Here is a 25,321-nt window from a genome sequence, read left to right as displayed (position 1 = left end):
CCATGATGTTTGCGCCACACATTCTAGAATGAGTTGGCCCCAGTGGGAATCGAACCCATGATGTTGGTGCCAACACATTCTAGAATGGGTTGGCCCCTGTGGGAATCGAACCCATGATGTTGGTGCCACCACATTCTAGAATGGGTTGGCCCCAGTGGGAATCGAACCCATGATGTTGGTGCCACCACATTCTAGAATGGGTTGGCCCCAGTGGGAATCGAACCCATGATGTTGGTGCCACCATATTCTAGAATGGGTTGGCCCTGGGTGGGAATCGAACCCATGATGTTGGTGCCACACATTCTAGAATGGGTTGGCCCCAGTGGGAATCGAACCCATGATGTTGGTGCTACACATTCTAGAATGGGTTGACCCCAGTGGGAATCGAACCCATGATGTTGGCGCCACACATTCTAGAATGGGTTGGCCCCAGTGGGAATCGAACCCATGATGTTGGTGCTACACATTCTAGAATGGGTTGGCCCCAGTAGGAATTGAACCCATGATGTTGGCGCCACACATTCTAGAATGGGTTGGCCCCAGTGGGAATCGAACCCATGATGTTGGCGCCACACATTCTAGAATGGGTTGGCCCCAGTGGGAATCAAACCGTATATACTGTGTTTATACTGTGTTTATACTGGTTATATACTGTGTTTATACTGTGTGATTATAAACCGTAGTAACTGACCGGTCCGTAGTATCTCTACCTAACCCCCTCTCTCACCCTCCCCCCTGTAGAACCCATGCTGTCGGCCCTGTTGAGGAGGATGCCAGAGCTGGAGGTGTGTGAGATCCAGCAGCTGGTCAACTGTCCCGAGTCGTTCACCCCAGACATGCGCTGTCTGATGGGGGAGACACCGGACGTGCACGGCTACTTCGTCCTGGCTGGAATGAACGCCTCTGGACTGGCCTTCGCTGGCGGAGCAGGAAAGTAAGAACGACGGGACGTTTACCAGTACATCTACTTTAGGGTTGAAAGTGAGAACGACGGGACATTACCAGTACATCTACTTTAGGGTTGAAAGTGAGAACGTGGGGACATTTACCAGTACATCTACTTTAGGGTTGAAAGTGAGAACGACGGGACATTGCCAGTACATCTACTTTAGGGTTGAAAGTGAGAACGACGGGACATTTACCAGTACATCTACTTTAGGGTTGAAAGTGAGAACGACGGGACATTACCAGTACATCTACTTTAGGGTTGAAAGTGAGAACGACGGGACATTTACCAGTACATCTACTTTAGGGTTGAAAGTGAGAATGACGGGACATTACCAGTACATCTACTTTAGGGTTGAAAGTGAGAACGACAGGACATTTCCAGTACATCTACTTTAGGGTTGAAAGTGAGAACGACGGGACATTACCAGTACATCTACTTTAGGGTTGAAAGTGACAACCCTAATCTGGTTCACGTAGGAGTAGAATAATGTTTCATGATTAACTTCATACTTATCACTCCACTGTCCTGTCTGTTAGGGGTTACAACTGTCCTGTCTGTTAGAGGTTACAACTGTCCTGTCTGTTAGAGGTTACAACTGTCCTGTCTGTTAGAGGTTACAACTGTCCTGTCTGTTAGAGGTTACAACTGTCCTGTCTGTTCGGGGTTACAACTGTCCTGTCTGTTCGGGGTTACAACTGTCCTGTCTGTTAGGGGTTACAACTGTCCTGTCTGTTAGGGTTAGAGGTTACAACTGTCCTGTCTGTTAGGGGTTACAACTGTCCTGTCTGTTAGGGGTTACAGCTGTCCTGTCTGTTAGGGGTTACAACTGTCCTGTCTGTTAGGGGTTACAACTGTCCTGTTTGTTAGGGGTTACAACTGTCCTGTCTGTTAGGGGTTACAGCTGTCCTGTCTGTTAGGGTTAGAGGTTACAGCTGTCCTGTCTGTTAGGGGTTAGAGGTTACAACTGTCCTGTCTGTTAGGGTCAGAGGTTACAACTGTCCTGTCTGTTAGGGGTTACAGCTGTCCTGTCTTTTAGGGGTTACAACTGTCCTGTCTGTTAGGGGTTACAGCTGTCCTGTCTGTTAGGGTTAGAGCTGTCCTGTCTGTTAGAGGTTACAACTGTCCTGTCTGTTAGAGGTTACAACTGTCCTGTCTGTTAGAGGTTACAACTGTCCTGTCTGTTAGAGGTTACAACTGTCCTGTCTGTTAGAGGTTACAACTGTCCTGTCTGTTAGAGGTTACAACTGTCCTGTCTGTTAGAGGTTACAACTGTCCTGTCTGTTAGAGGTTACAACTGTCCTGTCTGTTAGAGGTTACAACTGTCCTGTCTGTTCGGGGTTATAACTGTCCTGTCTGTTTGGGGTTACAACTGTCCTGTCTGTTCGGGGTTACAACTGTCCTGTCTGTTAGGGGTTACAACTGTCCTGTCTGTTAGGGTTAGAGGTTACAACTGTCCTGTCTGTTAGGGGTTACAACTGTCCTGTCTGTTAGGGGTTACAGCTGTCCTGTCTGTTAGGGGTTACAACTGTCCTGTCTGTTAGGGGTTACAACTGTCCTGTTTGTTAGGGGTTACAACTGTCCTGTCTGTTAGGGGTTACAGCTGTCCTGTCTGTTAGGGTTAGAGGTTACAGCTGTCCTGTCTGTTAGGGGTTAGAGGTTACAACTGTCCTGTCTGTTAGGGTCAGAGGTTACAACTGTCCTGTCTGTTAGGGGTTACAGCTGTCCTGTCTTTTAGGGGTTACAACTGTCCTGTCTGTTAGGGGTTACAGCTGTCCTGTCTGTTAGGGTTAGAGCTGTCCTGTCTGTTAGAGGTTACAACTGTCCTGTCTGTTAGAGGTTACAACTGTCCTGTCTGTTAGAGGTTTGTCTGTTAGAGGTTACAACTGTCCTGTCTGTTAGAGGTTACAACTGTCCTGTCTGTTAGAGGTTACAACTGTCCTGTCTGTTAGAGGTTACAACTGTCCTGTCTGTTAGAGGTTACAACTGTCCTGTCTGTTAGAGGTTACAACTGTCCTGTCTGTTAGAGGTTACAACTGTCCTGTCTGTTAGAGGTTACAACTGTCCTGTCTGTTAGAGGTTACAACTGTCCTGTCTGTTCGGGGTTACAACTGTCCTGTCTGTTCGGGGTTACAACTGTCCTGTCTGTTCGGGGTTACAACTGTCCTGTCTGTTAGGGTTAGGGGTTACAACTGTCCTGTCTGTTAGGGGTTACAACTGTCCTGTCTGTTAGGGTTAGAGGTTACAACTGTCCTGTCTGTTAGGGGTTACAACTGTCCTTTCTGTTAGGGGTTACAACTGTCCTGTCTGTTAGGGGTTACAACTGTCCTGTCTGTTCGGGGTTACAACTGTCCTGTCTGTTCGGGTTTACAACTGTCCTGTCTGTTAGGGTTAGAGGTTACAACTGTCCTGTCTGTTAGGGGTTACAACTGTCCTGTCTGTTAGGGGTTACTCCTGTCTGTTAGGGGTTACAGCTGTCCTGTCTGTTAGGGTTAGAGGGTACAACTGTCCTGTCTGTTAGGGGTTACAGCTGTCCTGTCTGTTAGGGGTTACAACTGTCCTGTCTGTTAGGGTTAGAGGTTACAACTGTCCTGTCTGTTAGGGGTTACAACTGTCCTGTCTGTTAGGGGTTACAGCTGTCCTGTCTGTTAGGGGTTACAACTGTCCTGTCTGTTAGGGGTTACAACTGTCCTGTTTGTTAGGGGTTACAACTGTCCTGTCTGTTAGGGGTTACAGCTGTCCTGTCTGTTAGGGTTAGAGGTTACAGCTGTCCTGTCTGTTAGGGGTTAGAGGTTACAGCTGTCCTGTCTGTTAGGGTCAGAGGTTACAGCTGTCCTGTCTGTTAGGGGTTACACCTGTCCTGTCTGTTAGGGGTTACACCTGTCCTGTCTGTTAGGGGTTACACCTGTCCTGTCTGTTAGGGGTTACAGCTGTCCTGTCTGTTAGGGTTAGAGGGTACAACTGTCCTGTCTGTTAGGGGTTACAGCTGTCCTGTCTGTTAGGGGTTACAACTGTCCTGTCTGTTAGGGTTAGAGGTTACAACTGTCCTGTCTGTTAGGGGTTACAACTGTCCTGTCTGTTAGGGTTAGAGGTTATAGCTGTCCTGTATGTTAGGGGTTACAACTGTCCTGTCTGTTAGGGTTAGAGGTTACAGCTGTCCTGTCTGTTAGGGGTTACAACTGTCCTGTCTGTTAGGGTTAGAGTTTACAACTATCCTGTCTGTTAGGGGTTACAACTGTTCTGTCTGGTAGGTGTTACAGCTGTCCTGTCTGTTAGGGGTTACAGCTGTCCTGTCTGTTAGGGGTTACAGCTGTCCTGTCTGTTAGGGGTTACAACTGTCCTGTCTGTTAGGGTTAGAGGTTACAGCTGTCCTGTCTGTTAGGGGTTATAGCTGTCCTGTCTGTTAGGGTTAGAGGTTACAGCTGTCCTGTCTGTTAGGGGTTACAACTGTCCTGTCTGTTAGGGGTTGCAGCTGTCCTGTCTGTTAGGGTTAGAGGTTACAGCTGTCCTGTTTGTTAGGGGTTACAGCTGTCCTGTCTGTTAGGGTTAGAGGTTACAGCTGTCCTGTCTGTTATGGGTTACAACTGTCCTGTCTGTTAGGGTTAGAGTTTACAACTGTCCTGTCTGTTAGGGGTTACAACTGTTATGTCTGTTAGGGGTTACAGCTGTTCTGTCTGTTAGGGGTTACAGCTGTCCTGTCTGTTAGGGGTTACAGCTGTCCTGTCTGTTAGGGGTTACAACTGTCCTGTCTGTTAGGGTTAAAGGTTACAACTGTTCTGTCTGTTAGAGGTTACAACTGTCCTGTCCGTTAGGGTTAGAGTTTACAACTATCCTGTCTATTAGGGGTTACAACTGTTCTGTCTGGTAGGGGTTACAGCTGTCCTGTCTGTTAGGGGTTACAGCTGTTTTGTCTTTTAGGGGTTACAACTGTCCTGTCTGTTAGGTTAGAGGTTACAACTGTCCTGTCTGTTAGGTTAGAGGTTACAACTGTCCTGTCTGTTAGGGGTTACAACTGTCCTGTCTGTTAGGGGTTACAACTGTCCTGTCTGTTAGGGGTTACAACTGTCCTGTCTGTTAGGTGTTACAACTGTCCTGTTTGTTAGGGGTTACAACTGTCCTGTCTGTTAGGGGTTACAGCTGTACTGTCTGTTAGGGTCAGAGGTTACAGCTGTCCTGTCTGTTAGGGTCAGAGGTTACAGCTGTCCTGTCTGTTAGGGGTTACACCTGTCCTGTCTGTTAGGGGTTACACCTGTCCTGTCTGTTAGGGGTTACACCTGTCCTGTCTGTTAGGGGTTACAGCTGTCCTGTCTGTTAGGGTTAGAGGTTACAACTGTCCTGTCTGTTAGGGGTTACAGCTGTCCTGTCTTTTAGGGGTTACAGCTGTCCTGTCTGTTAGGGGTTACAGCTGTCCTGTCTGTTAGGGTTAGAGCTGTCCTGTCTGTTCGGGGTTACAACTGTCCTGTCTGTTCGGGGTTACAACTGTCCTGTCTGTTCGGGGTTACAACTGTCCTGTCTGTTAGGGTTAGGGGTTACAACTGTCCTGTCTGTTAGGGGTTACAACTGTCCTGTCTGTTAGGGTTAGAGGTTACAACTGTCCTGTCTGTTAGGGGTTACAACTGTCCTGTCTGTTAGGGGTTACAGCTGTCCTGTCTGTTAGGGGTTACAGCTGTCCTGTCTGTTAGGGGTTACAACTGTCCTGTCTGTTAGGGGTTACAACTGTCCTGTTTGTTAGGGGTTACAACTGTCCTGTCTGTTAGGGGTTACAGCTGTCCTGTCTGTTAGGGTTAGAGGTTACAGCTGTCCTGTCTGTTAGGGGTTAGAGGTTACAGCTGTCCTGTCTGTTAGGGTCAGAGGTTACAACTGTCCTGTCTGTTAGGGTCAGAGGTTACAGCTGTCCTGTCTGTTAGGGTCAGAGGTTACAACTGTCCTGTCTGTTAGGGGTTACACCTGTCCTGTCTGTTAGGGGTTACACCTGTCCTGTCTGTTAGGGGTTACACCTGTCCTGTCTGTTAGGGTTAGAGGGTACAACTGTCCTGTCTGTTAGGGGTTACAGCTGTCCTGTCTTTTAGGGGTTACAACTGTCCTGTCTGTTAGGGGTTACAGCTGTCCTGTCTGTTAGGGTTAGAGCTGTCCTGTCTGTTAGAGGTTACAACTGTCCTGTCTGTTAGAGGTTACAACTGTCCTGTCTGTTAGAGGTTACAACTGTCCTGTCTGTTCGGGGTTACAACTGTCCTGTCTGTTCGGGGTTACAACTGTCCTGTCTGTTAGGGGTTACAACTGTCCTGTCTGTTAGGGGTTACAACTGTCCAGTCTGTTCGGGGTTACAACTGTCCTGTCTGTTCGGGGTTACAACTGTCCTGTCTGTTCGGGGTTACAACTGTCCTGTCTGTTAGGGTTAGGGGTTACAACTGTCCTGTCTGTTAGGGGTTACAACTGTCCTGTCTGTTAGGGGTTACAGCTGTCCTGTCTGTTAGGGTTAGAGGTTACAGCTGTCCTGTCTGTTAGGGGTTAGAGGTTACAGCTGTCCTGTCTGTTAGGGTCAGAGGTTACAGCTGTCCTGTCTGTTAGGGGTTACAACTGTCCTGTCTGTTAGGGGTTACACCTGTCCTGTCTGTTAGGGGTTACACCTGTCCTGTCTGTTAGGGGTTACACCTGTCCTGTCTGTTAGGGGTTACACCTGTCCTGTCTGTTAGGGGTTACACCTGTCCTGTCTGTTAGGGGTTACACCTGTCCTGTCTGTTAGGGGTTACACCTGTCCTGTCTGTTAGGGGTTACACCTGTCCTGTCTGTTAGGGGTTACAGCTGTCCTGTCTGTTAGGGGTTACAACTGTCCTGTCTGTTAGGGGTTACAACTGTCCTGTTTGTTAGGGGTTACAACTGTCCTGTCTGTTAGGGGTTACAGCTGTCCTGTCTGTTAGGGTTAGAGGTTACAGCTGTCCTGTCTGTTAGGGGTTAGAGGTTACAGCTGTCCTGTCTGTTAGGGTCAGAGGTTACAACTGTCCTGTCTGTTAGGGGTTACAACTGTCCTGTCTGTTAGGGGTTACACCTGTCCTGTCTGTTAGGGGTTACACCTGTCCTGTCTGTTAGGGGTTACACCTGTCCTGTCTTTTAGGGGTTACAACTGTCCTGTCTGTTAGAGGTTACAACTGTCCTGTCTGTTCGGGGTTACAACTGTCCTGTCTGTTCGGGGTTACAACTGTCCTGTCTGTTCGGGGTTACAACTGTCCTGTCTGTTCGGGGTTACAACTGTCCTGTCTGTTAGGGTTAGGGGTTACAACTGTCCTGTCTGTTAGGGGTTACAACTGTCCTGTCTGTTAGGGTTAGAGGTTACAACTGTCCTGTCTGTTAAGGGTTACAACTGTCCTGTCTGTTAGGGGTTACAACTGTCCTGTCTGTTAGGGGTTACAACTGTCCTGTCTGTTCGGGGTTACAACTGTCCTGTCTGTTCGGGTTTACAACTGTCCTGTCTGTTAGGGTTAGAGGTTACAACTGTCCTGTCTGTTAGGGGTTACAACTGTCCTGTCTGTTAGGGGTTACAACTGTCCTGTCTGTTAGGGGTTACAACTGTCCTGTCTGTTAGGGGTTTCACCTGTCCTGTCTGTTAGGGGTTAAACCTGTCCTGTCTGTTAGGGGTTACACCTGTCCTGTCTGTTAGGGGTTACACCTGTCCTGTCTGTTAGGGGTTACACCTGTCCTGTCTGTTAGGGGTTACACCTGTCCTGTCTGTTAGGGGTTACAGCTGTCCTGTCTGTTAGGGGTTACAGCTGTCCTGTCTGTTAGGGGTTACAACTGTCCTGTCTGTTAGGGTTAGAGGTTACAACTGTCCTGTCTGTTAGGGGTTACAACTGTCCTGTCTGTTAGGGTTAGAGGTTATAGCTGTCCTGTATGTTAGGGGTTACAACTGTCCTGTCTGTTAGGGTTAGAGGTTACAGCTGTCCTGTCTGTTAGGGGTTATAGCTGTCCTGTCTGTTAGGGTTAGAGGTAACAGCTGTCCTGTCTGTTAGGGGTTACAGCTGTCCTGTCTGTTAGGGGTTACAACTGTCCTGTCTGTTAGGGTTAAAGGTTACAACTGTTCTGTCTGTTAGGGGTTACAACTGTCCTGTCTGTTAGGGGTTACACCTGTCCTGTCTGTTAGGGTTAGAGGTTACAACTGTCCTGTCTGTTAGGGTTAGAGGTTACAACTGTCCTGTCTGTTAGGGTTAGAGGTTATAGCTGTCCTGTCTGTTAGGGTTAGAGTTTACAACTATCCTGTCTGTTAGGGGTTACAACTGTTCTGTCTGGTAGGGGTTACAGCTGTCCTGTCTGTTAGGGGTTACAGCTGTCCTGTCTGTTAGGGGTTACAGCTGTCCTGTCTGTTAGGGGTTACAACTGTCCTGTCTGTTAGGGGTTACAGCTGTCCTGTATGTTAGGGTTAGAGGTTACAGCTGTCCTGTCTGTTAGGGGTTACAGCTGTCCTGTCTGTTAGGGGTTACAGCTGTCCTGTCTGTTAGGGGTTACAGCTGTCCTGTTTGTTAGGGGTTACAGCTGTCCTGTTTGTTAGGGGTTACAGCTGTCCTGTTTGTTAGGGGTTACAACTGTCCTGTCTGTTCGGGGTTACAACTGTCCTGTCTGTTCGGGGTTACAACTGTCCTGTCTGTTCGGGGTTACAACTGTCCTGTCTGTTCGGGGTTACAACTGTCCTGTCTGTTAGGGTTAGGGGTTACAACTGTCCTGTCTGTTAGGGGTTACAACTGTCCTGTCTGTTAGGGTTAGAGGTTACAACTGTCCTGTCTGTTAGGGGTTACAACTGTCCTGTCTGTTAGGGGTTACAACTGTCCTGTCTGTTTGGGGTTACAACTGTCCTGTCTGTTCGGGTTTACAACTGTCCTGTCTGTTAGGGTTAGAGGTTACAACTGTCCTGTCTGTTAGGGGTTACAACTGTCCTGTCTGTTAGGGGTTACACCTGTCCTGTCTGTTAGGGGTTACACCTGTCCTGTCTGTTAGGGGTTACACCTGTCCTGTCTGTTAGGGGTTACACCTGTCCTGTCTGTTAGGGGTTACACCTGTCCTGTCTGTTAGGGGTTACACCTGTCCTGTCTGTTAGGGGTTACAGCTGTCCTGTCTGTTAGGGGTTACAACTGTCCTGTCAGGGTTAGAGGTTACAACTGTCCTGTCTGTTAGGGGTTACAACTGTCCTGTCTGTTAGGGTTAGAGGTTATAGCTGTCCTGTATGTTAGGGGTTACAACTGTCCTGTCTGTTAGGGTTAGAGGTTACAGCTGTCCTGTCTGTTAGGGGTTATAGCTGTCCTGTCTGTTAGGGTTAGAGGTTACAGCTGTCCTGTCTGTTAGGGGTTACAACTGTCCTGTCTGTTAGGGTTAGAGGTTACAACTGTCCTGTCTGTTAGGGGTTACACCTGTCCTGTCTGTTAGGGGTTACACCTGTCCTGTCTGTTAGGGGTTACACCTGTCCTGTCTGTTAGGGGTTACACCTGTCCTGTCTGTTAGGGGTTACACCTGTCCTGTCTGTTAGGGGTTACAGCTGTCCTGTCTGTTAGGGGTTACAGCTGTCCTGTCAGGGTTAGAGGTTACAACTGTCCTGTCTGTTAGGGGTTACAACTGTCCTGTCTGTTAGGGTTAGAGGTTATAGCTGTCCTGTATGTTAGGGGTTACAACTGTCCTGTCTGTTAGGGTTAGAGGTTACAGCTGTCCTGTCTGTTAGGGGTTATAGCTGTCCTGTCTGTTAGGGTTAGAGGTTACAGCTGTCCTGTCTGTTAGGGGTTACAACTGTCCTGTCTGTTAGGGTTAGAGGTTACAACTGTCCTGTCTGTTAGGGGTTACACCTGTCCTGTCTGTTAGGGGTTACACCTGTCCTGTCTGTTAGGGGTTACACCTGTCCTGTCTGTTAGGGGTTACACCTGTCCTGTCTGTTAGGGGTTACACCTGTCCTGTCTGTTAGGGTTAGAGGTTACAACTGTCCTGTCTGTTAGGGTTAGAGGTTACAACTGTCCTGTCTGTTAGGGTTAGAGGTTATAGCTGTCCTGTCTGTTAGGGTTAGAGGTTACAGCTGTCCTGACTGTTAGGGGTTACAACTGTCCTGTCTGTTAGGGGTTACAGCTGTCCTGTATGTTAGGGTTAGAGGTTACAGCTGTCCTGTGTGTTAGGGGTTACAACTGTCCTGTCTGTTAGGGGTTACAACTGTCCTGTCTGTTAGGGTTAGAGTTTACAGCTGTCCTGTCTGTTAGGGGTTACAGCTGTCCTGTCTGTTAGGGGTTACAGCTGTCCTGTCTGTTAGGGGTTACAACTGTCCTGTCTGTTAGGGGTTACAGCTGTCCTGTCTGTTAGGGGTTACAGCTGTCCTGTTTGTTAGGGGTTACAACTGTCCTGTCTGTTCGGGGTTACAACTGTCCTGTCTGTTAGGGTTAGAGGTTACAGCTGTCCTGTCTGGTAGGGGTCACAACTGTCCTGTCTGTTAGGGTTAGAGGTTACAACTGTCCTGTCTGTTAGGGGTTACAACTGTCCTGTCTGTTAGGGGTTACACCTGTCCTGTCTGTTAGGGGTTACAACTGTCCTGTCTGTTAGGGGTTACAACTGTCCTGTCTGTTAGGGTTAGAGTTTACAGCTGTCCTGTCTGTTAGGGGTTACAGCTGTCCTGTCTGTTAGGGGTTACAGCTGTCCTGTCTGTTAGGGGTTACAGCTGTCCTGTCTGTTAGGGGTTACAACTGTCCTGTCTGTTAGGGGTTACAGCTGTCCTGTCTGTTTGGGGTTACAGCTGTCCTGTTTGTTAGGGGTTACAACTGTCCTGTCTGTTCGGGGTTACAACTGTCCTGTCTGTTAGGGTTAGAGGTTACAGCTGTCCTGTCTGGTAGGGGTCACAACTGTCCTGTCTGTTAGGGTTAGAGGTTACAACTGTCCTGTCTGTTAGGGGTTACAACTGTCCTGTCTGTTAGGGGTTACACCTGTCCTGTCTGTTCGGGGTTACAACTGTCCTGTCTGTTAGGGTTAGAGGTTACAGCTGTCCTGTCTGGTAGGGGTCACAACTGTCCTGTCTGTTAGGGTTAGAGGTTACAACTGTCCTGTCTGTTAGGGGTTACAACTGTCCTGTCTGTTAGGGGTTACACCTGTCCTGTCTGTTAGGGGTTACAACTGTCCTGTCTGTTAGGGGTTACAACTGTCCTGTCTGTTAGGGTTAGAGTTTACAGCTGTCCTGTCTGTTAGGGGTTACAGCTGTCCTGTCTGTTAGGGGTTACAGCTGTCCTGTCTGTTAGGGGTTACAGCTGTCCTGTCTGTTAGGGGTTACAACTGTCCTGTCTGTTAGGGGTTACAGCTGTCCTGTCTGTTTGGGGTTACAGCTGTCCTGTCTGTTTGGGGTTACAGCTGTCCTGTTTGTTAGGGGTTACAACTGTCCTGTCTGTTCGGGGTTACAACTGTCCTGTCTGTTAGGGTTAGAGGTTACAGCTGTCCTGTCTGTTAGGGTTAGAGGTTACAACTGTCCTGTCTGTTAGGGTTAGAGGTTACAACTGTCCTGTCTGTTAGGGGTTACACCTGTCCTGTCTGTTAGGGGTTACACCTGTCCTGTCTGTTAGGGGTTACACCTGTCCTGTCTGTTAGGGGTTACAACTGTCCTGTCTGTTAGGGGTTACACCTGTCCTGTCTGTTAGGGGTTACACCTGTCCTGTCTGTTAGGGGTTACACCTGTCCTGTCTGTTAGGGGTTACACCTGTCCTGTCTGTTAGGGGTTACACCTGTCCTGTCTGTTAGGGGTTACACCTGTCCTGTCTGTTAGGGGTTACACCTGTCCTGTCTGTTAGGGGTCACACCTGTCCTGTCTGTTAGGGGTTACAACTGTCCTGTCTTTTAGGGGTTACAGCTGTCCTGTCTGTTAGGGTTAGAGCTGTCCAGTCTGTTAGGGGTTACAGCTGTCCTGTCTGTTAGGGTTAGAGGTTACACCTGTCTGTTAGGGTTAGAGGTTACACCTGTCCTGTCTGTTAGGGGTTACAGCTGTCCTGTCTGTTAGGGGTTACAACTGTCCTGTCTGTTAGGGTTAGGGGTTACAACTGTCCTGTCTGTTAGGGTTAGAGTTTACAACTGTCCTGTCTGTTAGGGGTTACAACTGTCCTGTCTGTTAGGGGTTACAGCTGTCCTGTCTGTTAGGGGTTACAGCTGTCCTGTCTGTTAGGGGTTACAGCTGTCCTGTCTGTTAGGGGTTACAGCTGTCCTGTCTGTTAGGGGTTACAGCTGTCCTGTCTGTTAGGGGTTACAGCTGTCCTGTCTGTTAGGGGTTACAACTGTCCTGTCTGTTAGGGGTTACAGCTGTCCTGTCTGTTAGGTGTTACAGCTGTCCTGTCTGTTAGGGGTTACAGCTGTCCTGTTTGTTAGGGGTTACAGCTGTCCTGTTTGTTAGGGGTTACAGCTGTCCTGTCTGTTCGGGGTTACAACTGTCCTGTCTGTTAGGGTTAGAGGTTACAGCTGTCCTGTCTGTTAGGGGTTACAACTGTCCTGTCTGTTATGGTTAGAGGTTACAACTGTCCTGTCTGTTAGGGGTTACACCTGTCCTGTCTGTTAGGGATTACACCTGTCCTGTCTGTTAGGGGTTACACTTGTCCTGTCTGTTAGGGGTTACACTTGTCCTGTCTGTTAGGGGTTACACCTGTCCTGTCTGTTAGGGGTTACACCTGTCCTGTCTGTTAGGGGTTATACCTGTCCTGTCTGTTAGGGGTTACAGCTGTCCTGTCTGTTAGGGTTAGAGGTTACAGCTGTCCTGTCTGTTAGGGGTTACAACTGTCCTGTCTGTTAGGGTTAGAGGTTACAACTGTCCTGTCTGTTAGGGGTTACACCTGTCCTGTCTGTTAGGGGTTACACCTGTCCTGTCTGTTAGGGGTTACACTTGTCCTGTCTGTTAGGGGTTACACTTGTCCTGTCTGTTAGGGGTTACACCTGTCCTGTCTGTTAGGGGTTACACCTGTCCTGTCTGTTAGGGGTTACACCTGTCCTGTCTGTTAGGGGTTACACCTGTCCTGTCTGTTAGGGGTTATACCTGTCCTGTCTGTTAGGGGTTACAGCTGTCCTGTCTGTTAGGGTTAGAGGTTACAGCTGTCCTGTCTGTTAGGGGTTACAACTGTCCTGTCTGTTAGGGTTAGAGGTTACAACTGTCCTGTCTGTTAGGGGTTACACTTGTCCTGTCTGTTAGGGGTTACACTTGTCCTGTCTGTTAGGGGTTACACCTGTCCTGTCTGTTAGGGGTTACACCTGTCCTGTCTGTTAGGGGTTATACCTGTCCTGTCTGTTAGGGGTTACAGCTGTCCTGTCTGTTAGGGTTAGAGGTTACAACTGTCCTGTCTGTTAGGGTTAGAGGTTACAGCTGTCCTGTCTGTTAGGGGTTACAGCTGTCCTGTCTGTTAGGGGTTACAGCTGTCCTGTCTGTTAGGGGTTACAACTGTCCTGTCTGTTAGGGTTAGAGTTTACAACTGTCCTGTCTGTTAGGGTTTACAGCTGTCCTGTCTGTTAGGGGTTACAGCTGTCCTGTCTGTTAGGGGTTACAGCTGTCCTGTCTGTTAGGGGTTTCAACTGTTCTGTCTGTTAGGTGTTTCAACTGTTCTGTCTGTTAGGGGTTACACCTGTCCTGTCTGTTAGGGGTTACACCTGTCCTGTCTGTTAGGGGTTACACCTGTCCTGTCTGTTAGGGGTTTCACCTGTCCTGTCTGTTAGGGGTTACAGCTGTCCTGTCTGTTAGAGGTTACAACTGTCCTGTCTGTTAGAGGTTACAACTGTCCTGTCTGTTAGAGGTTACAACTGTCCTGTCTGTTAGAGGTTACAACTGTCCTGTCTGTTAGAGGTTACACCTGTCCTGTCTGTTAGGGGTTACACCTGTCCTGTCTGTTAGGGGTTACAGCTGTCCTGTCTGTTAGGGGTTACACCTGTCCTGTCTGTTAGGGGTACACCTGTCCTGTCTGTTAGGGGTACACCTGTCCTGTCTGTTAGGGGTTACAACTGTCCTGTCTGTTAGGGTTAGAGTTTACAGCTGTCCTGTCTGTTAGGGGTTACAGCTGTCCTGTCTGTTAGGGGTTACAGTTGTCCTGTCTGTTAGGGGTTACAACTGTCCTGTCTGTTAGGGTTAGAGGTTACAGCTGTCCTGTCTGTTAGGGGTTACAACTGTCCTGTCTGTTAGGGTTAGAGTTTACAACTGTCCTGTCTGTTAGGGGTCTCAGCTGTCCTGTCTGTTAGGGTTAGAGGTTACAGCTGTCCTGTCTGTTAGGGGTTACAGCTGTCCTGTCTGTTAGGGGTTACAGCTGTCCTGTCTGTTAGGGGTTACAACTGCCCTGTCTGTTAGAGGTTACAACTGTCCTGTCTGTTAGAGGTTACAACTGTCCTGTCTGTTAGAGGTTACAACTGTCTTGTCTGTTAGAGGTTACAACTGTCTTGTCTGTTAGAGGTTACAACTGTCCTGTCTGTTAGAGGTTACAACTGTCCTGTCTGTTAGAGGTTACAACTGTCCTGTCTGTTAGAGGTTACAACTGTCCTGTCTGTTAGAGGTTACACCTGTCCTGTCTGTTAGGGGTTACACCTGTCCTGTCTGTTAGGGGTTACAGCTGTCCTGTCTGTTAGGGTTAGAGTTTACAACTGTCCTGTCTGTTAGGGGTTACAACTGTCCTGTCTGTTAGGGGTTACAGCTGTCCTGTCTGTTAGGGGTTACAGCTGTCCTGTCTGTTAGGGGTTACACCTGTCCTGTCTGTTAGGGGTACACCTGTCCTGTCTGTTAGGGGTACACCTGTCCTGTCTGTTAGGGGTTACAACTGTCCTGTCTGTTAGGGTTAGAGTTTACAGCTGTCCTGTCTGTTAGGGGTTACAGCTGTCCTGTCTGTTAGGGGTTACAACTGTCCTGTCTGTTAGGGGTTACAACTGTCCTGTCTGTTAGGGTTAGAGGTTACAGCTGTCCTGTCTGTTAGGGGTTACAACTGTCCTGTCTGTTAGGGTTAGAGTTTACAACTGTCCTGTCTGTTAGGGGTCTCAGCTGTCCTGTCTGTTAGGGTTAGAGGTTACAGCTGTCCTGTATGTTAGGGGTTACAGCTGTCCTGTCTGTTAGGGGTTACAGCTGTCCTGTCTGTTAGGGGTTACAACTGCCCTGTCTGTTAGAGGTTACAACTGCCCTGTCTGTTAGAGGTTACAACTGCCCTGTCTGTTAGAGGTTACAACTGCCCTGTCTGTTAGAGGTTACAACTGCCCTGTCTGTTAGAGGTTACAACTGCCCTGTCTGTTAGAGGTTACAACTGCCCTGTCTGTTAGAGGTTACAACTGTCCTGTCTGTTAGGGGTTACAACTGTCCTGTCTGTTAGGGGTTACAGCTGTCCTGTCTGTTATGGTTAGAGGTTACTACTGTCCTGTCTGTTATGGTTAGAGGTTACTACTGTCCTGTCTGTTAGGGGTTACAGCTGTCCTGTCTGTTAGGGGTTACAGCTGTCCTGTCTGTTAGGGGTTACAGCTGTCCTGTCTGTTAGGGGTTACAACTGTCCTGTCTGTTAGGGGTTACAACTGTCCTGTCTGTTAGGAGTTACAACTGTCCTGTCTGTTAGGGGTTACAGCTGTCCTGTCTGTTAGGGTTAGGGGTTACAGCTGTCCTGTCTGTTAGGGTTAGGGGTTACAACTGTCCTGTCTGTTAGAGGTTACAGCTGTCCTGTCTGTTAGGGTTAGAGGTTACAACTGTCCTGTCTGTTAGGGTTACAACTGTCCTGTCTGTTAGGGTTACAACTGTCCTGTCTGTTAGGGTTACAACTGTCCTGTCTGTTAGGGTTACAACTGTCCTGTCTGTTAGGGTTACAACTGTCCTGTCTGTTAGGGTTACAACTGTCCTGTCTGTTAGGGTTACAACTGTCCTGTCTGTTAGGGTTACAACTGTCCTGACTGTTAGGGTTAGAGGTTACAACTGTCCTGTCTGTTGGGGGTTACAACTGGCCTGTCTGTTAGGGTTAGAGGTTACAACTGTCCTGTCTGTTAGGGTTAGAGGTTACAACTGTCCTGTCTGTTAGAGGTTACAACTGTCCTATCTGTTAGGGGTTACAGCTGTCCTGTCTGTTAGGGGTTACAACTGTCCTGTCTGTTAGGGTTACAACTGTCCTGTCTGTTAAGGTTAGAGTTTACTCAGGGGTTGGGGTATAGTGTTGGGCTAAATGAACTGGATCAAACCAGTATTTTCTGTCTTGAGGTTCCTGGCGGAGTGGATGACGTACGGTTACCCCATGGCTAACGTGTGGCCGCTGGACATCAAACGCTTCGGCAACCTTCAGAGCAGCCGGACCTTCCTCCGACACAGGGTCATGGAGGTCATGCGTGAGTCCTGACCAGAGCAATACACGCAATCACACTCCCTGTTTTAGTAATGCACGGACTGAATGCTCAACTTCCTGCTTCGCTCGTATTGGGTATGCTCAAAATGGCCGCCAGTCCAGCCATTTACAGCAACATAGACTTGAATACAGATGACCATTCTAGTAATTGTATTTCTGTGATACTGACCACATGGTGAACAGAGGTAGAGACATGGCTTGAATGATGACTCAGAGTTTTATGTTGTATTACATGTCTGACTGTCTGTCCCTCTCTCTCTGTGTCTGTCCCTCTCTCTCTGTGTCTGACTGTCTGTCCCTCTCTCTCTGTGTCTGACTGTCTGTCCCTCTCTCTCTGTGTCTGACTGTCTGTCCCTCTCTCTCTCTGTTTCTGACTGTCTGTCCCTCTCTCTCTCTGTTTCTGACTGTCTGTCCCTCTCTCTCTCTCTGTTTCTGCCTGTCTGTCCCTCTCTCTCTCTGTTTCTGCCTGTCTCTCCCTCTCTCTCTCTGTTTCTGCCTGTCTCTCCCTCTCTCTCTGTTTCTGCCTGTCTGTCCCTCTCTCTCTGTTTCTGCCTGTCTGTCCCTCTCTCTCTGTTTCTGCCTGTCTGTCCCTCTCTCTCTCTGTTTCTGCCTGTCTGTCCCTCTCTCTCTCTGTTTCTGCCTGCCTGTCCCTCTCTCTCTGTGTCTGTCTGTCTGTCCCTCTCTCTCTGTGTCTGCCTGTCTGTCCCTCTCTCTCGGTGTCTGCCTGTCTGTCCCTCTCTCTCTCTCTCGGTGTCTGCCTGTCTGTCCCTCTCTCTCTCTCTCGGTGTCTGCCTGTCTGTCCCTCTCTCTCTCGGTGTCTGCCTGTCTGTCCCTCTCTCTCTCGGTGTCTGCTTGTCTGTCCCTCTCTCTCTCGGTGTCTGCCTGTCTGTCCCTCTCTCTCTCGGTGTCTGCCTGTCTGTCCCTCTCTCTCTCTCGGTGTCTGCCTGTCTGTCCCTCTCTCTCTCTCGGTGTCTGCCTGTCTGTCCCTCTCTCTCTCTCGGTGTCTGCCTGTCTGTCCCTCTCTCTCTCGGTGTCTGCCTGTCTGTCCCTCTCTCTCTCGGTGTCTGCCTGTCTGTCCCTCTCTCTCTCGGTGTCTGCCTGTCTGTCCCTCTCTCTCTCGGTGTCTGCCTGTCTGTCCCTCTCTCTCTCGGTGTCTGCCTGTCTGTCCCTCTCTCTCGGTGTCTGCCTCTGTCTCTGTCTCTCTGTCCCTCTCTCTCGGTGTCTTTCTCTGTGTGTCTCCCTCCCTCCCTGTGTCTGTCTGTCTGTCCCTCCCCAGCCCTGCTGTATAACCTAAAGGTTCCTCGTTGGGACTTCCAGACGGGCCGTCAGCTGAGGACTTCTCCCCTGTACGACCGTCTGGACACACAGGGGGCCAGATGGATGGAGAAACACGGCTTTGAGAGGGCCAAGTACTTCATCCCTGCAGGGAAGGGTGAGGCACCCCCCACACACACACACCACTACACACACCACTACACGGCTTTGAGAGGGCCATGTACTTCATCCCTGCAGGGAAGGGTGAGGCACCCCACACACACACACACCACTACACACCCTACACACACCACACACACACCCCACCACACACACCCCAGTGATATCGTCTGTTCTCAGACCTGCTGTCTCTCAGCACTGTGTCTGTCTGTTTAGTTAACCGGTGATACCGTCTGTTCTCAGACCTGCTGTCTCTGGATGCCAGTAAAACGTTCTATAAGCCGGACTGGTTTGACATCGTGGGGTCGGAGGTGAAGTGCTGCAAGGAGGCCGTCTGTGTCATCGACATGTCGTCCTTCACCAAGTTCGAGCTCACTGTGAGTGACCCCTGGCTGACCCCTGGGGAGGAGAGGGAGGGAGGGAGGGAGGGAGGGAGGGGAAGGGAATGGAGGTATCGTCTTCCTCCTATGATGTAAGCTGTAGGTGGCTGACCCCCGGAGAGGAGAGGAGAGGAGAGGAGAGGAGAGGAGAGGAGAGGAGAGGAGAGGAGATGAGGGAGAGAGGAGAGGAGGAGACCACCCTAGGTCACAGCTATAACGTGAATTACATTATCTCTATGGCTGGACCACCCTAGGTCACGGCTATAATGTGAATTACATTATCTCTATGACTAGACCACCCTAGGTCACAGCTATAATGTGAATTACATTATCTCTATGGCTAGACCACCCTAGGTCACAGCTATAACGTGAATTACATTATCTCTATGACTGGACCACCCTAGGTCACAGCTATAACGTGAATTACATTATCTCTATGACTGGACCACCCTAGGTCACAGCTATAACGTGAATTACATTATCTCTATGACTAGACCACCCTAGGTCACTACTTTTCTTTCTGTGCCAGTCTACAGATGACCAGGCGTTGGCGTTACTACAGTACCTCTGTGCCAATGACCTTGATGTGCCAGTGGGTCACATCGTTCATACGGGCATGCTGAACGAGCGGGGCGGATATGAGAACGACTGCAGCGTGGTCAGAGTCAAGAAGAACAGGTGAGAGCTTAGCCATTAACCTCTCTAGGGGAGGTGGGACAAAATCGTCCCACACTATTCAACAGCCAGTGAAAAATTAGAGCGCCAAATTTAAAACCACAAAATGTCACATTTCAAAGTTCTCAAACATAGGACTATTTTACACCATTTTATAGATACACTTCTCCTGAATTGAACCACGTTGTCCGATATCCAAAAGGCTTTACAGCGAAAGCAAAACATTAGATTATGTTAGGAGAGTACATAGACACAAAAAACACACAGCCATTTCCAAGCAACTAGCATGCATCACAAATACCCAAAACACAGCTAAATGCAGCACTAACCTTTGATGATCTTCATCAGATGACACTCCTAGGACATTATGTTATACAATACATGCATGTTTTGTTCAATCAAGTTCATATTTATATCAAAAACCAGCTTTTTACATTAGCATGTGATGTTCAGAACTAGCATACCCACCGAACACTTCTGGTGAATTTACTAAATTACTCACGATAAACGTTGACAAAATACATAACAATTATTATAAGAATTATAGATACAGAACTCCTTTATGCAATCGCTATGTCTGATTTTAAAATAGCTTTTCGGCAAAAGCACATTTTGCAATATTCTGAGTACATAGCTCGGCCATCACGGCTAGCTATTTTGACATCCGCCAACTTCGGGGTCACCTAAACTCAGAATTACTATTAGAAAAATTGGATTACCTTTGCTGTTCTTCGTCAGAATGCATTCCCAGGACTTCTACTTCAACAACAAATGTTGTTTTGGTTCCAAATAATCCATAGTTATATCCAAATACCTCCGTTTTGCTCGTGCGTTCAGGTCACTATCCGAAGGGTAACGCGCGAGCGCATTTCGTGACAATAAATTTAAAAATATTCCATTACCGTACTTAGAAGCATGTCAAACGCTGTTTAAAATACATTTTTATGCTACTTTTCTCGTAAAATAGCGATAATATTCCAACCGGGCAACGTTGTATTCATTCAAAGAGAGAAATAAAAAAATTGAGAAGTCTCGTGAACGCGCATCTCCAGTCTCACTGTCCCCAGGCTGACCACTTACAAACTCTGCTGCTGTACTTTGCCCAGAGACAGCAGACACCCCATTCCACTTTCTGGCAGCTTTAGAGAGCCAATGGAAGCCTTAGGAAGTGTCACGTTACAGTACAGATGCTGTAATTTCGATAGAGATGCAACAGAAGGACAACAAATTGTCAGACAGGGCACTTCCTGCATGGAATCTTCTCAGGTTTTGGCCTGCCATATGAGTTCTGTTATACACAGACAGCATTCAAACAGTTTTAGAAACTTTACAGTGTTTTCTATCCAAATCTACTAATTATATGCATATTCTAGTTTCTAGGCTTTAGTAGTAACCAGATTAAATCGGGTACGTTTTTTATCCGGCCGTGAAAATACTGCCCCCTATACCACAACAGGGGGGGCCAGCACAGAAAAAAAAACTGAAATGAAAAGAAATGTATGAAATGTATGCATTCGCTACTGTAAGTCGCTCTGGATAAGAGCGTCTGCTAAATGACTAAAATGTAAAATGTTAACTTCTATGGGCTAGGTGGGACGCTGCGGGACACAGGCAGTGAAGTATCAGGGCGGCAAATTCAATAACAAAATGTCATAATTCAACTTTCTCAAACATACAACTATTTTACACCATTTTAAAGATAAACTTCTCGTTAATCTAACCACTTTGTCCGATTTCAAAAAGGCTTTACAGCGAAAGCATAACATTAGATTATGTTAGGAGAGTACATTGACAAAAATAATCACACAGCCATTTTCCAAGCAAGGACATGTGTCAATAAAAACCAAAACACAGCTAAATGAAGCACTAACCTTTGATCTTCGTCAGATGACACTCCTAGGACATTATGTTACACAATACATGTATGTTTTGTTCAATAAAGTTCATATTTATATCCAAAAATAGCATTTTACATTGGCGCGTGATGTTCAGAAAAGGTATTCCCACCAAAACGTCCGGTGAATGTGCACATCAATTGACAAAAATACTCATCATAAACGTTGACAAAATATATAACAATTATTTTAAGAATTATAGATAGACTACCCCTGGATGCAACCGCTGTGTCAGATTTTAAAATAGCTTTACGGAGAAAGCACATTTTTCAATATTCTGAGTACATTTAGACACCTGCCAAGTTCGGGACAACCTAAACTCAGAATTAGTATTAGAAAGTTGCTCTTACATTTACGTATACATTTACGTCACTTAGCAGACGCTCTTATCCAGAGCGACTTACAGAGCGACTTACAGTAGTGAATGCATACATTTCATACATTTAATTTCATGCATTTTTTTTGTACTGGCCCCCCGTGGGAATCGAACCCACAACCCTGGCATTGCACCCACCATGCTGGCATTGCAAACACCATGCTCTACCAACTGAGCCACAGGGAAGACCTTTGCTGATCTTCGTCAGAATGCACTCCCACGACTGCTACTTCCACAAGAAATGTTGTTTTTGTTCAAAATAATCCATATTTATGTACAAATACCTCTGTTTTGTTCGTGCGTACAGATCACTTATCCAAAGGCATAACGCGCGAGCGCAGAACAAGAGACGAAAAGTCAAAATGTTCCACTTCCGTACTTAGAAGCATGTCAAACGCTGTTTAAAATCAATCTTTATGGTATTTTTTACGTAAAATTGCGATAATATTCCAACCGGACAATAGCATATTCATTCAAAAAGAAAAAGAAGGAGGGGCGCACTCGCGGGACCGAGCATATCCAATCCCGTTGTTGCCAGGCAGACCACTCAGTAACTGAGCTCCTATTATCTGCCCAGTGACAGGAAAAGTGTCTGAAGGCTTTAGGCAGCCAATGGAAGCCTTAGAAAGTGCAATGTCACCCCACAGACACTGTAGCTTCAATAGAGAATCAAAAGAAGAACTACAATTCTCTGACTTTCCACTTCCTGCTTGAATATTTCTCAGGTTTTTGCCTGCCATATGAGTTCTGTTATACTCACAGACACCATTCAAACAGTTTTAGAAACTTCAGAGTCTTTTCTATACAAATCTACTAATAATATGCATATTCTCGTTTCTGGGCCAGAGTAGTAACCTGTTTAAATTGGGTACGTTTTTCATCCGGCCGTGAAAATACTGCCCCCTAGCCCAGACAGGTTAAGAAGAACAGGTGAGAGTTTAACCATTAGAATAACCACTGCAGCGTGGTCAGAGTCCAGAAGAACAGGTGAGAGCCTCGCCAGCTGTTCATAACTCCACCTGGGGGTAACTCCACCTGGGGGTAACTCCACCTGGGGGTAACTCCACCTGGTTGGTAACTCCACCTGGTTGGTAACTCCACCTGGTTGGTAACTCCACCTGGTTGGCAACTCCACCTGGTTGGCAACTCCACCTGGTTGGCAACTCCACCTGGTTGGCAACTCCACCTGGTTGGCAACTCCACCTGGTTGGCAACTCCACCTGGTTGGCAACTCCTACTGGTTGGCAACTCCACCTGGTTGGCAACTCCACCTGGTTGGCAACTCCACCTGGGGGTAACTCCTACTGGTTGGCAACTCCACCTGGGGGTAACTCCTACTTGTTGGCAACTCCACCTGGTTGGTAACTCCACCTGGTTGGTAACTCCACCTGGTTGGTAACTCCACCTGGTTGGCAACTCCACCTGGGGGTAACTCCTACTGGTTGGCAACTCCACCTGGTTGGCAACTCCACCTGGTTGGCAACTCCACCTGGTTGGTAACTCCACCTGGTTGGTAACTCCACCTGGTTGGTAACTCCACCTGGTTGGTAACTCCACCTGGTTGGTAACTGTTTGGTAACTCCACCTGGTTAGTAACTCCACCTGGTTGGCAACTCCACCTGGTTGGCAACTCCTACTGGTTGGCAACTCCACCTGGTTGGCAACTCCACCTGGTTGGTATAACTCCACCTTTGGGTAACTCGTGTGAATGTCCTCCAAATGAACAGGATAGAGACTGAACCACCTTGTCTAACGTCAGACACCTCCACATTCGTCTGCACTGTCTGTTGAGGGACGAGCGTCACATAGGAGTGACGCCACCAGTCGCAAGACAATGGCTGGGGAGGCGACGGGTTAGTCCCTCATCTAAATGTTTTTCTCTCTCCATCTCTCCCTCTCTGTCTCTCTGTCTCTCTGTCTCTGTAGCTTCTTCATCATCTCTCCTACGGATCAGCAGGTCCACTGCTGGTCGTGGTTGAAGAAGCACATGCCCGATGACCCACAGCTCCACCTAGAGGACGTCAGTTGGAAGTACACCGGTGAGAACTATCGCTGCAGAATCCTCAACTTTCCCCTCAGTTCTACACAATGTAATTCTGTTCTGAGAACCCGGTTTTCCCCCACGCCTCCCTTCCTACAGCGTTGAATCTTATTGGTCCGCGCGCGATGGACGTCCTAGGAGAACTATCATATGTCTCCATGACTCCCGAACACTTCCCGTCCCTCTTCTGTAAGGTGAGGGAACCCCTGTCCGTCTTAAGACCAGTCGCGTTATGTGATAGTGAAGTGGTCTCATCACAAGGCTGAGTGTTGTTGTTGTGTTTCTGACCCTTGGTTTGTGTGTCAACAGGAAATGAGTGTGGGATATGCCAATGGGATCAGAGTGATGAGTATGACCCATACAGGAGAGCCAGGATTCATGCTTTACATACCTATAGAGGTGAGATATACACTATACTATACTATACTATATACTACTGGTAATATACCCATACAGGAGAGCCAGGCTTCATGCTTTACATACCTATAGAGGTGAGATATACACTATACTATACTATACTATACTATACTATATACTACTGGTAATATACCCATACAGGAGAACCAGGCTTCATGCTTTACATACCGATAGAGGTGAGACACAGTGGGGCAAAAAAGTATTTAGTCAGCCACCAATTGTGCAAATTATCCCACTTAAAAAGATGAGAGAGGCCTGTAATTTTCATCATAGGTACACGTCAACTATGACAGACAAAATGAGAAAAAAAATTCCAGAAAATAACATTGTAGAATGAATTTATTTGCAAATTATGGTGGAAAATAAGTATTTGGTCAATAACAAAAGTTTATCTCAATACTTTGTTATATACCCTTTGTTGGCAATGACACAGGTCAAACGTTTTCTGTAAGTCTTCACAAGGTTTTCACACACTGTTGCTGGTATTTTGGCCCATTCCTCCATGCAGATCTCCTCTAGAGCAGTGATGTTTGGGGCTGTCGCTGGGCAACACGGACTTTCAACTCCCTCCAAAGATTTTCTATGGGGTTGAGATCTGGAGACTGGCTAGGCCACTCCAGGACCTTGAAATGTTTCTTACGAAGCCACTCCTTCGTTGCCCGGGCGGTGTGTTTGGGATCATTGTCATGCTGAAAGACCCAACCACATTTAATCTTCAATGCCCTTGCTGATGGAAAGAGGTTTTCACTCAAAATCTCATTATACATGGCCCCGTTCATTCTTTCCTTTACACGGATCAGTCGTCCTGGTCCCTTTGCAGAAAAACAGCCCCAAAGCATGATGTTTCCACCCCCATGCTTCACAGTAGGTATGGTGTTCTTTGGATGCAACTCAGCATTCTTTGTCCTCCAAACACAACGAGTTGAGTTTTTACCAAAAAGTTATATTTTGGTTTCATCTGGCCATATGACATTCTCCCAATCCTCTTCTGGATCATCCAAATGCTCTCTAGCAAACTTCAGACGGGCCTGGACATGTACTGGCTTAAGCAGGGGGACACGTCTGGCACTGCAGGATTTGAGTCCCTGGTGGCGTAGTGTGTTACTGATGGTAGGCTTTGTTACTTTGGTCCCAGCTCTTTGCAGGTCATTCACTAGGTCCCCCCGTGTGGTTCTGGGATTTTTGCTCACCGTTCTTGTGATCATTTTGACCCCACGGGTGAGCTCTTGCGTGGAGCCCCAGATCGAGGGAGATTATCAGTGGTCTTGTATGTCTTCCATTTCCTAATAATTGCTCCCACAGTTGATTTCTTCAAACCAAGTTGCTTACCTATTGCAGATTCAGTCTTCCCAGCCTGGTGCAGGTCTACAATTTTGTTTCTGGTGTCCTTTGACAGCTCTTTGGTCTTGGCCATAGTGGAGTTTGGAGTGTGACTGTTTGAGGTTGTGGACAGGTGTCTTTTATACTGATAACAAGTTCAAACAGGTGCCATTAATACAGGTAACGAGTGGAGGACAGAGGAGCCTCTTAAAGAAGAAGTTACAGGTCTGTGAGAGCCAGAAATCTTGCTTGTTTGTAGGTGACCAAATACTTATTTTCCACCATAATTTGCAAAAAAATTCATTAAAAATCCTACAATGTGATTTTCTGGATTTCTTTTCTCATTTTGTCTATCATAGTTGACGTGTACCTATGATGAAAATTACAGGCCTCTCTCATCTTTTTAAGTGGGAGAACTTGCACAATTGGCGGCTGACTAAATACTTTTTTGCCCCACTGTATACACTATACTATACTATATACTACTGGTAATATACCCATACAGGAGAGCCAGACTTCA

General features: G+C 47.6%; 1 protein-coding gene across 2 annotated transcripts in view; it reads left to right on the top strand.

Moving 5' to 3' along the window:
- Positions 1 to 23,463, top strand: part of LOC115188488 (pyruvate dehydrogenase phosphatase regulatory subunit, mitochondrial) — a gene marked incomplete at its 3' end in the record, with an annotated part of 48,241 nt that extends 24,778 nt beyond the window's left edge. For both annotated transcript variants that reach the window (XM_029747358.1, XM_029747359.1), the window contains 8 exon segments: positions 742 to 934; positions 16,122 to 16,246; positions 17,540 to 17,695; positions 17,941 to 18,074; positions 18,607 to 18,755; positions 22,950 to 23,062; positions 23,164 to 23,258; positions 23,374 to 23,463. In XM_029747358.1, coding sequence (XP_029603218.1) covers positions 742 to 934; positions 16,122 to 16,246; positions 17,540 to 17,695; positions 17,941 to 18,074; positions 18,607 to 18,755; positions 22,950 to 23,062; positions 23,164 to 23,258; positions 23,374 to 23,463 — 1,055 coding nt within the window.
- Positions 23,464 to 25,321: the final 1,858 nt, after the last annotated feature.

This window comes from Salmo trutta, unplaced genomic scaffold (assembly GCF_901001165.1).
Source record: "Salmo trutta unplaced genomic scaffold, fSalTru1.1, whole genome shotgun sequence".
In the NCBI taxonomy this organism is placed as follows: Eukaryota; Metazoa; Chordata; class Actinopteri; order Salmoniformes; family Salmonidae; genus Salmo; species Salmo trutta.
Note: the sequence above shows the minus strand (reverse complement) of the source record. Positions and strands in the feature narration are given on the sequence as shown.